This window comes from Coloeus monedula (assembly GCF_965178545.1).
Source record: "Coloeus monedula genome assembly, chromosome: 11".
In the NCBI taxonomy this organism is placed as follows: Eukaryota; Metazoa; Chordata; class Aves; order Passeriformes; family Corvidae; genus Coloeus; species Coloeus monedula.
In genome coordinates this window covers 17,219,172-17,233,277 of record NC_138791.1, presented here as the reverse complement: position 1 = coordinate 17,233,277, position 14,106 = coordinate 17,219,172, and the positions used below count along the sequence as shown (strand labels likewise).

The 14,106-nt window shown below is 40.8% G+C and overlaps 1 protein-coding gene across 5 annotated transcripts in view; it reads left to right on the top strand.

Annotated features, from left to right (window-relative positions):
• FOXP1 (forkhead box P1) overlaps positions 1 to 11,628 on the top strand; it is a 381,899-nt gene extending 370,271 nt beyond the window's left edge. For all 5 annotated transcript variants that reach the window (XM_082288840.1, XM_082288838.1, XM_082288839.1 and 2 more), the window contains 2 exons: positions 1,354 to 1,520; positions 8,291 to 11,628. In XM_082288840.1, the coding sequence (XP_082144966.1) occupies positions 1,354 to 1,520; positions 8,291 to 8,435 (312 nt within the window). In that variant the 3' untranslated portion in view covers positions 8,436 to 11,628. The remainder of the gene's footprint in view (positions 1 to 1,353; positions 1,521 to 8,290) is intronic.
• The last annotated feature ends 2,478 nt before the right edge of the window (positions 11,629 to 14,106 follow it).

The window sequence follows — 14,106 nt, the reverse complement described above, 5'->3', positions numbered from 1 at the left end:
CACATGGAGAGGTCAACGTAAGGAAGAATAAAAGGGGCCGTGCTCCTGGAGATGCTGCAGTGAGGGCTGGTCCTGCCCTCCCTTCCCATCCCATCTCCCCCCACTCTGTCTCTGGCTGTGCTCGCCTGGGAAGAACTGCCGGCTTGGCAGCAAGCGAGGAGTTTTGTCCAGGAATTAGGAGCAGGCAAGAGCATTTGGTGGGGAGTACGTTTGCATGGATTCCCCTCCCACAGGCCAGGTTTGCATCATGCAGACCCAGCCTGATGAATTTTTTTGCTTGGCCACTGCAGCCAGCTGACCTCTTCCCAGCACAGGTCAAGCACTGCCGAGCCAGCGTCTGTGGCTGCCCGGCGCTGACACAGCTCAGAGAGCCACAGATGATGTCAGCTGCATCCATTTGGGATGGGTGAAATGGCTAAATGTCCTTCCAGTCCTTGGATGCTACAGCGTTGGAAAGCTGTGCCTCTCATCCCTGTGCCTCCCTCCCGTTCCAGTGCCTCCCATCCCCACCAAACACTGGGCTCCTCCGGGGCTCGAGGTTTCTGCGTTCCCACCGCTGCTGCGCCGGGCCGGGACTGTGCTGTCAACATGAGCTAATGCTGACACACAGTAAATATTAGCAGGCAGAACGGTGGGAATCAGAAGGAAAATATTTAACAGTTCATTCTCTTCCTACAAAGATTTCCACTTAGAAGGTTAACTCCAGTGTGCTGCTGCATGGTGTTTCCTTAGAACAAAGGGAAAAATCAAAATAAAATAGTCAGACCTGTAAGGTAGGAATTGAGTTGGTGAGGTTTAAAAAAATTCCACATGGAGTGGTTCAGCTCCCAGGTAGATTGGTGCAGCTCTGATCAGTTAGTGCTGATGGCAGCCTCACACATGTCTCAAGGAAAACCAAACTCGGTGATGCTGTGCTCCTGCTTGGTGCCCACTCATTCCAGTGGGAAAGAATTACCAGCTGAGCCAGTTCGGATTTTTTTCCCCATTTCATTAGAAACAAAGCCCAAACCTAAGCCACAAAAAATACCCCAAAGCCCCAAACATAATTTCATGAAACAAAAATAGAGAAAGGACATTTTCTTTTTTCCAGGGGGTGTAATTCCAAATAGGGAATGGAAAGCTCCATCCCGTTATAAGCCAATACCGCTATGAATCCTTAAACCCAGATCTAAATGATGTTAAATTTCCCTTGATGGAACCAGGGTAATACCTATCAGAAAGTACAATATTTAAAAGAACCTGTAATTGCAAATAATGTAGATGTGGAGAATGTTTTGGAACAAGTGAGTGTGTTGTGCAATGTATAAAAATGTTAGTCATGGCTCTTCATGGATTTGTTTGTGTCCTTGGCAGGCTTCAATGGCTGAGAACAGTATACCTCTATACACTACTGCTTCCATGGGAAATCCCACTCTGGGCAATTTAGCCAGTGCGATGAGGGAAGAGCTCAATGGTGCAATGGAGCATACGAACAGTAACGGGAGTGACAGCAGTCCAGGACGTTCCCCTATGCAAGCGATGTAAGTACGGCAGAAGCGCATGCTGGCTCTAGGTCTTGTCTTTCCATCTGCTCAAGGGTCACTCTGGAGACTCCTGGCTCCTTCCTGAGCTTCATGGTTGGAGCAGCAGGAGCAGACATCTACCTCCATCTGGGGACATGCTTAGGGTGATTAGAACATAAAAGAGCCATTTACCAGTTTCCACATAAAACTGATCAGCTCAATCCAGTCCAAGAAGCACACAGGGCTATAAAATTGTTCACTTGTTTGCAATTCTCTTCTTTAAACCTTGCAAAATCTCATAGGCAACTACGTTTCTTGGAGAAAACCTGTGATTTCTGTCCCCCACAGTCTACGTGATGAGCACAGCCCATTGGGCAGAGCTGGGAAATGGGCTTGTTTGGTGCGTCCAAAAAAAACCACTCAACACAAAACGGTCTTGCTAAGCATTAACATGAAGGTCTGTGTGATTTATAGATTGCTCTTAAAATATCAAAAGGAGAATTAATAGGGGCATTATAGCAACAGACGGCGGTGTAATGAGCGCGTCTATAACCACACGAAGTGACGGGCGCTTGCCGGCCCTGCTCAACGTGAGCGGCACCCGGGCAGCGGGCGGGCGCAGGAAAGGGTAAGGCAGGAAGGGTGTGATGCCCCGATGGGTGTGTGCGGTATTTATGGGGTGATGGAGTGAGTTTGCAAAGCTGTAAACTCCCCCCTCCCCTCACATCACACGCTGGGTAATTGGCGGCTGGTGAGGAAGCCGGAGTTTACAAGTCCTGTCGTTCCCAAAAGCGCGGAGAAGCAGTTGGGTACCTGTGAGTGACCGTGCTGCCTGTCTTCCCCCTGCTCCTTAAAACAGCCTGTAAAATTACTGGCTGGCTCACCAGGGCTCACATTACACATTAAAAAGAGAACTAATTTGTAGTCTTTTACTTCAAAGTAATTTGAATAAGGGATTTACAAAAGTAAGTCTAAATCAAAAAGTAGAAAAAACATTAACCTAATACCACGGTAGTAATTAGTTGTGAAACTAATTAGCATTTAATGGCAAAAAAGTTTCCCACCTGCATAATGTGTTGTCAGAGGGGAGGGGGCACGAAGGAATCTGAGGCTCTGGATACTTTGATATTGCAGCTTTTTAAATCAGTGCACAAAGTGCTTTGAAAAAAAAATCTTTAAAGATGGCAACATTCATTTTTAATTAATAATTAATTTAAACATTGTCTTTTACCATTTACTTCAAAACATTCAAATAATGTGTTTAGCTTTTCCAGTGATTGTTTGTGCAGTATTAATTATCTCTCCCAAAGTAACGTTGCATGACACACTTTCCGTCTCTCACAGACGGATTCATCTCCAGGCAGTTTTAGTCACAATTCGTTATCCTCTGCCCGTGACCATGCAGGGCCGGCGTGGAGGAGGAGTGGAGGGACATGGCTTTTCTCCAGAAACAAGACTTCTCCCAAGGGTTTCTCCTGGCCTAACAGACAAGGATGAACGTTTATGATGTTGCGTTAATCCAAGTAATTATCTTTTAGTAAGTTCAAGGCTAGTGCAGTTCATGCACTTCTCATTTCACCTAAGGTTTCCTTGTCTTTGAAGAGACTGAGAGGAGGGAAAAATAACCAAGTTGAAACAGGCTAGGACATCTTCCAGAACTGTGCATAGCTGTGGCCTTTGCTGCACTTAATAATCATTTCTTAGCACATTGATACCAAGGTGAGGGGCACAGAACAAATAGTGGAGAGAGAGGAGGTCGGGGGGAGTAATGCCTCATTTTCATTATTCACCAGAAAATCCAATTTTCTGTTGTAATATGGAAATGATTGTTTCCTGAGTGTTTTCATTTCCTCAGAATTGGTAATATATGTGTTCTCTGCTGAACATTTCTTTCTGCTTAAGTAAAATGTGGCCGGGTGATGTTCCAATCCCGGCCTCGGAGCCTCCCCGTTATAATGGTGTTTCTAAGTAGTTTGAAGGGATCTAAAGCCAGAACACCATTCACACGTCATGGGGTTTACCCTGTTTACTAAATAAAATCATGAGTCAACAGTGACTTTCCAGACGCTGTGAAGCCTTTTTTATTTTCCATGCTCCTGCTTTGTTAACAACATGTTCATTTTTTTTCTCAGAACAGATTTCCTTGTCATAATGCAAGTTATTTTTTAAACAATTTCAGTATATTAGAAGAAATCAAGCTTTAAACTTTATTGTAAGGTTTAAAGGACCTTGTTAACATGACAGCTAAGAAGTCTAACACTTCAGCTGAAGTCTTATTACCGCTCATTCGTTTCCTTTTTATGACACATTGAACCACAGCTAGGGTGGGTTTTTTCCCTTCTCTCTCCCTCCTTTTGAACCACTAGAAAGTAGTCGCATAATTACAGCTTGGGGACATAACACTTTCATCCTGATATGCTCCAAAGGTAGCCACAAAGCAAACTACTCCATGCTGTGTGCACCACCAGAACTCAGTGGCTTTAAACAACAGTCAGCTTTATTAAAAACTCCTCTGTTCCCAGAGTGGACAAACAAAAGAATTACTCAGATGTGAAAAGAAGGGGAATCTGTGTTCAGCAAGGTTATTTATTGTTAACCCCTTCTGGAGTCACAGGCATCTACTTAAAAGGAATGTGCTGAATTTCTGCTGCTATAAAAACAGAAATGGGAAACCCTTTCTTTTCTTTGCCTTCTTACCTCCCCCCCATTCTTTTTCTTTTTGCTTAACCCAGCATTTACCTTTTCTATAATTCAGCAGACTGAATTCTTCAGTCTCTAAAGGAAGTTTTCCTTCCTCAATTTGAGGATTTGGTGGGGTGGTAAATAGAAATTCAGACTTACTTGAGAGGTTATGAAAGTCTCCCTTTGCCTTCAAGATTATTTAAGCTTATTTATTTCAGTTGCTCAAAAATGTTTGAGAAAAATCATGGATTCTGGACGGCTACCTCCTCACATGCCATTTTGTGGTTACAGCTGACAGAATACACAAGGAGTTGGAATTTTTTGGCATTGTTTTCCTTGCAGCTCTCTCCCTTGGGGGGTGTGTTACTGAGATAACCTCCTCATTTAGGGGATAGAGGTTTTGCCAAGCTCGCTGTCTGATGTTTGTGCAACATGTGAGGTGCTGGGGGAGGCTGGTGTGACTCTGCTCCCTATGGCTTTGTGGCCCTCTCTGGCTTTGTCTCACCCAGGGTCGAGCACAGCTTTTAATAACTTCTGTTGCTTCTCACACCTCAAGTTTTGTTTTTTGACCTCTGGGAATCACACCAAACCTCAAAGAGAACTGTTGAGCTTTTGATGGGATACCCTTCCATCTCGGACCAGGGTAAAAGAGCAGAGGAGGCTGCTGTTCTGCTAAGTTCTTTATTTCATAGTCTCACAGCTGTCTTGAAGGCAGAGTTCAAGGAGGTTACATGATAAATCCAAGCAGCAACAGCAAACACCAGGCAGAAAACAGCTTCTTCTTCTAATTTCCTCTATATTTTTTTTCTTACAGAAGTGTGGATTATATTTGTTAATTGACCAATAAGATTAACACACGATTCTAGTTTTCCTTTCTTAACCTATCCTGGTTTAATTCTAACAATCATAAGCCTTACACAAGTGTGACATAGGTATTACACAGATTCGTGTGTACAGTTTCTATCAGCTCTTATTGTTTATGTGAACACTGTCTAAAAAATGTGAACAGTATAATTCTATCTATATTTTGTCTAAAATAAAGAAATTCTGTGAAAAGGTAACACTTCTGCATTAAGAACTGTGTTTAAGGTCTCTGCTACAGTTTTTTAATGTTTAAGGCACTTAGCATATATTTCTACTAAAAGTTAAAGTTCCATATTTCTATTTCACTTTGGTGTGACTTCATGTATCTCAGCTTCTCCAGAGGTTTTAATTCAACTCCTGTGCTTTGGCTTTCCTCTTGGCCTGAGTCCAGAGGAGCTTTCACTCCAACAGAGACCCTCAGTTAAAACCACCTGGTTTCACCTGGTTTCACAACAAAACCAGAAGAGGGGCAGAGTTTGCTTTGGAAAGGTTTGGGGACGTTTGAATGAGCTTTCACAGCACTTTGAGTGGTGGTGGGCACAGTGAGCACCTGTCTAACCTGCTGGCACCTAAGGTGGTGGGGATGCATTGGGACACCGGGAAGCCTTTGGAGAAACTCCAGTCCGTGTACCAAGGCCTCTCCACTGCATGAGACGTGCTCTCCTCTCCCCTTTGAAAATTTCCCTTCTGTGTTTTCAAAAGTAATGCTTTGAAAAAATAAATAAGCCCAGCAGCAGCAGCATCAAAACCAGAAAGCAAAAAAGCAAGACTTTGACATTAAAACATGAGTAAAAAAGATCACTGCCATAAAGGCCGGGTAGCACAGGCTTTATTGGGCTCTCAGTGCAGCTGCTCTTTCCCCCCTTTTCTTCTGTTTTTCATTTCATGTTTTTTCCCAAGTGAGGGGGCCCCACAGCCTATTCATAATATAAGTTTTTCTAGTTGCAGGTATTCAGCATAGTTTAATATTCACTGAGGCCCTGAGCTGCTGGGACAGGTAGCACATGCACACCTCCAACGTGACAGTCTGCTTGTGAGACTTCTTATACCAATTCTTGCCAATTTATGCCAATTCTTGACTTGTCATCCTTGACTTGTCTCCTTCCAGTCTTTTCTTTACCCCTCCTTTTTCACTAGTTAGGTTAAAATTGTATGAGCAGTGCTCTCCATGTGTAATTTTTTCAAAAATTGCATGACATGCAGAGGAACCTCCTCACTTACAGAAATGTATTGATAGGATACTTATTAGTGAATTTGAAGGGAGAAGGTGTGTGTACATGGATACCGCATCACTTCTCCCCACTGTTCCTTTGGATGAGTTGGAAGGTGCAGTTAATACTCAAGTATTGATCCAGCACTTTACAGCTCAAGGAGTTGAAACATGCAGGGACTTGAAAGGCATTCGCAGCTCACATTAGAATTGTCTGTAGTCAGCAAATTGGATGCTTCCTAAACTGATCTGGGCTCAAGCCTAAATAAATAAATAGGGTACAAGGGTACAGCTGACTCACTTGAAGTAGGCAAGGCTGGCTTTGGTCTGTCTGTGGATGCTAAGTACATCTTCTCTACTCAGTGATTTATCCTTGTTGTCTGTCCATGCAGTGGAGTACAAACAGTGTTGACGTTCCTATCCACACAAAACATAAAATACAATGCAGCTATTTTAAATCATTAATTTTAAAGCAAATCTGTGCAAGCAGAGAAAAAGTTCTTACAGTGAAGGTGTGTACTTCAGGTTATGTGTTCATGTTGCATATGTGAAAGGGTTAAATCAGCCTGCAAAGAGAAAAAAACAAGAGTCTCGGAGGGTGGATATCAACTCAATGAGAGAGTGAGACTTGAACTCATTAACACTTTATTTTAAGGGATTGCCTACAACATCAATTATTTAGGAAGCAAACAGGGTCTCCATCGCTGTGTCGCATTATTAATACTTGGTAATGTCAATAAAATCCTAGTTTCCTATAAAGTCCCACCAACAAGACACTATTGACTCACATAGCTACTTTACATTTCAAAAGCTGCTGAACAAAAAAAAAAAAAAAGAGGTAAAAAAAGGTAATTTGTATTTGTATAGGATTTGTTGTAAATATGATTTACGAACAACATTTTTCAATTGTTATCATGCCCATTTTGAATGACCAAGCCCCATTCCCCTGCGGGTTATTCATGTGCTTTGCTGTAATGAGAAATTTGGCAGATCTCATCTCTTTAGTACATCCTTGTGCCCACCATGAGCTGGGGATCATGTTCTGCCTTGTTTACAGCTGACAGTGTTATTATTCTCGTTAGGACTGTGCTTTCTTATCATATTGTTGTGTTGAGCGAGCCTTTTCCTCTCTGTTTGTGTTTCCTGGCAGGGCTTTTCTTCCCTTATTGACAGTTTGTAAAAATATGCATTAATTTGGAGTTTAAAGCATGTATCATGGTGTCTCTTTGCTGTGTTTGCTTGAAGTTGATTAATGATAGAACCTCACTTGGGGTCGTCCTCTGGAGAGTTGTCTCACAGGTTCTGCATGTTAACGAGAGACGCTGCACACACAGCGAGGATGATTAGCCCAGCCTGCGCCGCGCGGAGGCCTTGGCAGGCCGCTGCCTTCCCCTTCGGATGCGTATTCCACTTATTTATCCAAAGATCATATTAACTTAACGTGTCAGCTGAGAGCGTTTGCTCTCGATCCCAAGACGGAAACCCTATCGAGGTGCTCCTCCCAGAGTGTTTTCCAGGGGAAGCTGAGTGCTGCCTGCCTGGCATAGCCTTCATGGAATCTTAGAATCATTAAGCTTGGAAAAGCCCTTTAGGATCATCGAGTCCAGCCATTAACCCAACTCTGTCAAGCCCACCAGTAACCCATGTTTTAAGTGCCACATCCACATGTTTTCTGAGTGCTTCTGGGGGCAGTGACTGCATCACTCCCCTGGGCAGCCTGTTCCAGTGTTTGGTCACTCTTTCAGTGAAGAAATTTTTCCTAATATCCAACCTAAACCTCCTGTGGGGCAACTTGAGGCTGTTTACTCTTGTTCTGTTGATTATTACCTGGGAGATAGTGCTTGGCTTGGCTTGGCTTCTGTGGCCAGCAGAGACATTGAGGGTCTTCTCCTTGGTGACCTGGAGCTCTCAGACCTGGCCCTCCAGGTCTGAACCCCCCAAACCACTTCACCTTTCTTCCCAAACCACCCATGCTGTCAAAACCATTTTTTAATGAGCAGCTAGCTGATTGCCTGTTGTTTTGTTTTCCCAGGCACCCCGTGCATGTCAAAGAAGAACCATTAGACCCAGATGAAAATGAAGGCCCACTATCCTTAGTGACAACAGCCAACCACAGTCCAGATTTTGATCACGACAGAGATTATGAAGATGAACCTGTAAATGAGGACATAGAATGAGTATGTCTGACATCGTTATCCTGAGAATGAAGATTGGAAGAACACGTCAAACTTAGCTGTGAAATCTCTCCATTATTGTACAGTCTGGAGGATTCTCAGTCCACTTTGACAACTATGAAATATGTTAACTCTTAGTGCCATCAAGTATCCCATTTGGGAGTATTTTTGATTTTTCTACTTTTTGTTGAAAAAAGGAATTTGTACTCTGTGCATTGGATGGACTTGTTTGGTACTTGGGATTTTCCTCTCTTACAGTCAACATCAGTGTTGTAAATTTGCTAAACTGATTCACTTGCATTTAGCAGCCAGCTGTGGACTGCAGGTCCTGCCAATTTTGGACACTTGAGGACATCAAACTGAGCATGTACACCTGAACTGCAGATCAAGTCTTTGCCCAGATTTTAAGGATTCCAATGGACAACATATTTGCACAGTACTGCATGTTGATTATCACTGCCTTTACTCCATTTTGTTTTGTTTTTTGGTTGGTTTCTTTTTTTTTTTTTTGCTTCCATTTGGGATGGGGAAGGCCTGTGTGTGCACGTGTGTGGGTATGTGTGTGTGCGTGTGAGCGTGTATATCGGGGAGGGGTTCAAAGAAAAAATTATCCCAAACTTTTTAATGTATTGCTTTTATTCTCCCACCCCACTTCTCCTCTACCGTTTTAAGTTCTGACCTCAGGCCTCATCTGGGCCCAGGGCCTCTCGGAGGCTTCAACGTTTTCTGTACTTTGTGATGAATGTTAATAGGTGTTTTTATTATACGAAGCTGAATGTCATTGAATTGTTTGTAGTTTTTTCTGTCATTCATTCCAGTTTCCTTCAGATGCCACCATGTTTTCTTTAGCTATGGAAAACATTCCATTTCGGTGTCTCCTTTTTTGTTGTTGTTGTTTTCTGAAAAGGTCCCAAATGCTGCACAATACATGTGGAAGGGTTGTCCAACGGAGAGAGAGGAACGAAGTACTGCAAGAATGAGAATGAATGACAGATGAACATAGAAACACTGTAGGAAGCAACACAGATTCATTCCACAAAGCAGTATTTTTAATATATTCTTGTTTTGCTTGGGTTTTTTGATTTTCTTGATTTTTCTTTTTTTGGCAGCAACGGTGAATATTAGCAAATGCCACAAAATTGAACAGCACAAGGAAACATATGCAGCACCAACAGAGTTCACTTTTAGTAGAGAATGAATAGTACAGTGGCAGGTTCTCGGTTGTTTAACACGAGTTCTAATGGGTCAACAAATCTTTTTGGAATATCTAAGATTACCGAGATGGGCACCTAAACATTTATTATTACAACTTTATTTTCTTCTTATTGTTTTTTTACATTTGCATTTGCAAATAGTGGTTGGAAAGATGACTTCATTAAATTGTTACTGTACGTGGTGATGTTTCACGGTTAAACATCAGTTCAGGATTGCTTGGTGGTTAATCTGTTTGAATACAAATTAGATTTCAGACTGAACTTGTTATGGGAGTTAATAAGGACGGGGCCCCACTAATGCTAAAGTGTTAATTTTCAGCTGTGCAAATCCCGTACTGCAGTTAGGATTGTTATGCAATATTACACCAGCCAGTATGGAAACCTCGCCGGAGGAGTCGGGAGAGTTGGGAGAGAATTGGCGCCAGGGCTTGTTAGGCAAAACTGGCAAAGCTCTGCAAAGCAAACATGACATACAAAATCTGTTGCTATAGGTCAGTAAACCTCAGTCACCAAACACCTAAACATTTTCATTCTGCAACCACTTTTCCGTCACTCATTTATTTATGTAGGACTGTAGCTTTTTTTTATTATTTCGAAAAGCCTTTCAGAGCTTAATTTATATTCTTCTTTGTACCTTTTTTTTCCTAAAATTACCAAAGATATTACACAAAAGTAAATTATGTTCTCTGTTATATGCTTTATCTTATGAAGCCAAATATCCTCTTATTGTTGATCAAAGGAGGTTGATTTAGAGGGAAATGACAAGATGTGGGCTATTGCTAACCTGAGAGGGAAACTGCTCCTTTATTCTAGAAAATTTAGAAGGCCAAGTAGATGTCTGAACCAAAGTTGTTACTTTTTATTTGCAATTCTTTACAGTGACCAAAATGAAAGTCTGTAAAGAGGAATCAAGGAGAGCTTTTGAGGCTAAAACTGGGAATCATTGTTACTGGTGGAACTATGAGAAGGGAGCTGAAGAAAGCAAAGACACAATTATTTCATGGAAAATTAAGAGTATCAGATAAAGGAGACAGTTTAATAAAACACAGAAGAGAACAGAAAAGCTCCCACAATTTAACTGGACGACATAATGGTATTTCTAGAATTAAAAGAAAATAATAATAATTTTTTGGTCTTTGGTTCTACAGATTGTGTGCCACTTCTGTTCCGGGACTGTGCTGGGATGACTGCTTTACTTTTGGTTGGTCTTGGCACATTTGCTCAGTTTTGTTTAGTTTTTGGTCAGCATTTTTCATAAGGAAATAACACTCCTGTCCACTCATAAGCTTTGGTACAAGAAATTTTATTGGCAGTTAACTTTTATAAAACTCAACTCTGCTTTCTGTTTCAAAGAGACAAGGAAAAAAAAATAGAAAAAAAAGGGCAGTCTGTGGTCATTTGGAAACACTTTTTTTTCCTTTTTTTTCATTCTTTTTTTTTTTTTTTTTTTTGTTTAAATTATATCCAGGCAGCTTCGTGACGTGCCGGCGGTAGCCAGACAGGGATCATGAGAATTGAGCCCTGTGCTTCGAAACTGAGTGGTTTGCTGGTTAGTTCGGTATTCAGAAGGGGGATAAAAATCTGGTAGATTAGTTCATTCTCAGCATGTGTAGCTAGACATGAGTAAAGATAACAGCATGAGAAACTGTTAGTACGCATACCTCAGTCCAAACTGTTAGGGAATGAGTAAATAAAAAATACATTTCACTCAGTTGCACTTAGTTGTATGTCTTGCATGCTTAGTCTAAAGACTGTAGCAAAAATAAAAAAAATCAAAAAAAGAGAAAAAGAAATAAAAAATTAGAGTTTAACATATCTGGCAGGTGTTGCAGCCTTGCAGAAGAACCAACTGAAAATCTCAGGCTTTACATCAAGCAAACTTCACTATGATTTTTACAATTCTGATTCTGTATCCCTTTGGATATACAGTTGCTTCTTTAGGGAGGGGTTTATTATGTTGTACATATATATCCCACTGTGTCTGTGTGAGCCTTTGTCTTTTGGGGGGAGGGTGGGGAGGGAGGAAAAGGTGGAAAGGTCCTTTTTTTAGATATCATTCCTCAAAAGGAATAAATGCAGACCTGTTTGTCAAAACACCTTTTGCTTTTTGTGCAACTGCTTTATATTAACTATACTAAAAAATAGCTTTGAAAAAAAAAAAAACTACTGTATGTAATGGAATTGCAGAATACGCTGCACATGTATTTTATTTAGTTATCCTTGCTTTAAGAATATTGGATGACATTTGCTGACATGTGGGAGAAAATCCCTGACTTTTTTTTTTCAGCTTTTAAATTGTAACATAGTTGACAGATTTTTTTTTTTCTCCTGTTATCATTGATCGAAGCATTTTTGTACAGTTTTTGTGTTTAAGCTGGTTTTTTTGATACTTTCCCACCCCTTCTGTTATCTTACCACTGCCTTTTCTGGCTGTCTTAAACAAAGTTCATATATTTGAAAGGAAAAAAAAAAATTGTTTAAAAAAAAATGTTTTTCTCCTGCTGCAGTAAATATTTTGCATGATGAATTCCAGGGTCACACTTTCAAAGTTTATCAGTGAAGTAGTGATTAATAATGGGGAGTGTCAAACTATTGAACTTTTTGTATAAAAAAACAAAAAAAAAACTTTACAAGGTGCCAAGATGTAAAGACAATTTGTTACATGTTTTTTTTCTCAAAGAAAAGCGTACATTATGAAAGTAGTACCATGTATCAGGTAAATCGCTGTCAGGAATGAGAGTCAAAGCCTTCCTTGTCCACAAAAAAAAAAAAAAGTTTGTAAATGTAAAACCTGTTAGGTTTCTGCATTCAACTAGAAGTGAAATAAAAAAAAAAAATAAAATCAAGGCTTATGTAGAACAAGTGACCATAAAAAATACGACCTTTTTTTTGATTCTCACTCGCAAGAGTCCCGCTGCAGGTCCTGCACCTCCCCTCTCCTGGAGCTCAGCTTCGGGGAGAGACCGGGGCAGAGATGCTGGTTCTACAAATATTGCAGATCATTAGATATTTTATATATATACATACATAAATATATATATATATAAAGTTTTTTAAAATAATTTTGAACTATTGTAGTTTTCAGATCGCCAATAATCTCACATTCATTATAGCATGGGAAAAAAAAAACCAAAACCAAACGTGTTTAAACTCTTTTGAAATCCTTTGGTACCTTTGGTTAATGAACTCAAGAGTGATTTTTTAGATGTTTCAGAAGTCATTTAGTATTCTAGTCTTGCGAGGTGAATTTGCAGTTCAGGACTGCATTTTAATGGGCCCAGAACAGGTAACCAAGTATTTCTACCCATAAGCCTTGATGAAAATGGTACAGTCCAGACTGTTAGCATGGTGCTTCGTGTGTATGTGCTGCCAGTAACAAGATTTTTTTTTTTTTTTTTGATAAGGCATAAAAGAAACTCATTCCTTACATCAACTGTAATTCCATCATTCCATGTCTGTTGATACAGACAATAAAAAATGTTGTGTAGTCAGTACTAATTACTGACATTATAGCATTCTCAAATGCAATAAAAATGCTGGTTGTTCACACTGGTAATGCAAGTTGCCATGTCCGAAGTTCTTTTGTTGTTTCCTCCTCACGGTGACTCTGATGTCACATCCCAATGGTCCCTCATCTGTGGAGCAGCTGGCTGCCCCTCATCCATGTCCCAGGACGTTCATGGATGGACCAATCTCATCTCTTTCCTTGAGTCTCCTCCAACCACATCCAAGTACAAAGTATTTTAGTGGTGGTTTTGTGGACAGTCTGTACAGGGCAGTTGGGTGAGGCTTGAGCTCTGGAAGCAAGGAAGACGCTGTCAAAGAATTCATCCATTTTTCCAAGGAGGTCCTTCAGTTTTGCCCGTTGGGGTCAAAGGGGGCTATTTGCTCTCTCATTGGACTCTGTTTTAAAACATGAAGGAAGGGGCTGGGGTCTTCATCCTGCAGCTCCTTCCCAGTGCAGTGCCCTGATGGCAATGGTGCTGCTGGCTTTGGTAGGAAGGGCTGGGAATGTGCACTGCCCCCCTGCCAAAAGGGGTTTGCAGGATCAACCCCTTGGTCCACAAAGCCACGAGGAGCACAGTCCCAAGTGGTGCTGTCACCTGAGACAAGCTAAAGGAAAAACCCACCTTCTTTTTCTTTCGAGTAAGCACACATTTATTTTCTTCATCAAGTTTTGTAAAGAAAAATAAAATGTTTAATAACTAGCATTAACAGCAAACTGAAATTTCAGAGGAGAGATTTTTTTCATGAATAATTCATTAAAATTTCACATCTGCAAGATTAGTCATCCAAATAAAATGCTAATGTCAAAAACATGCACCGTCTATAATATTCTCATCAAGAAATCTTTTTGCATATAATGATAAATGCTTAAATTAGTACAAATGATTTTATAAAAATATTCTATCATAAAATTATACCAGATAACTATTTTTTGGGGGGAGGGGGAGGGGAAT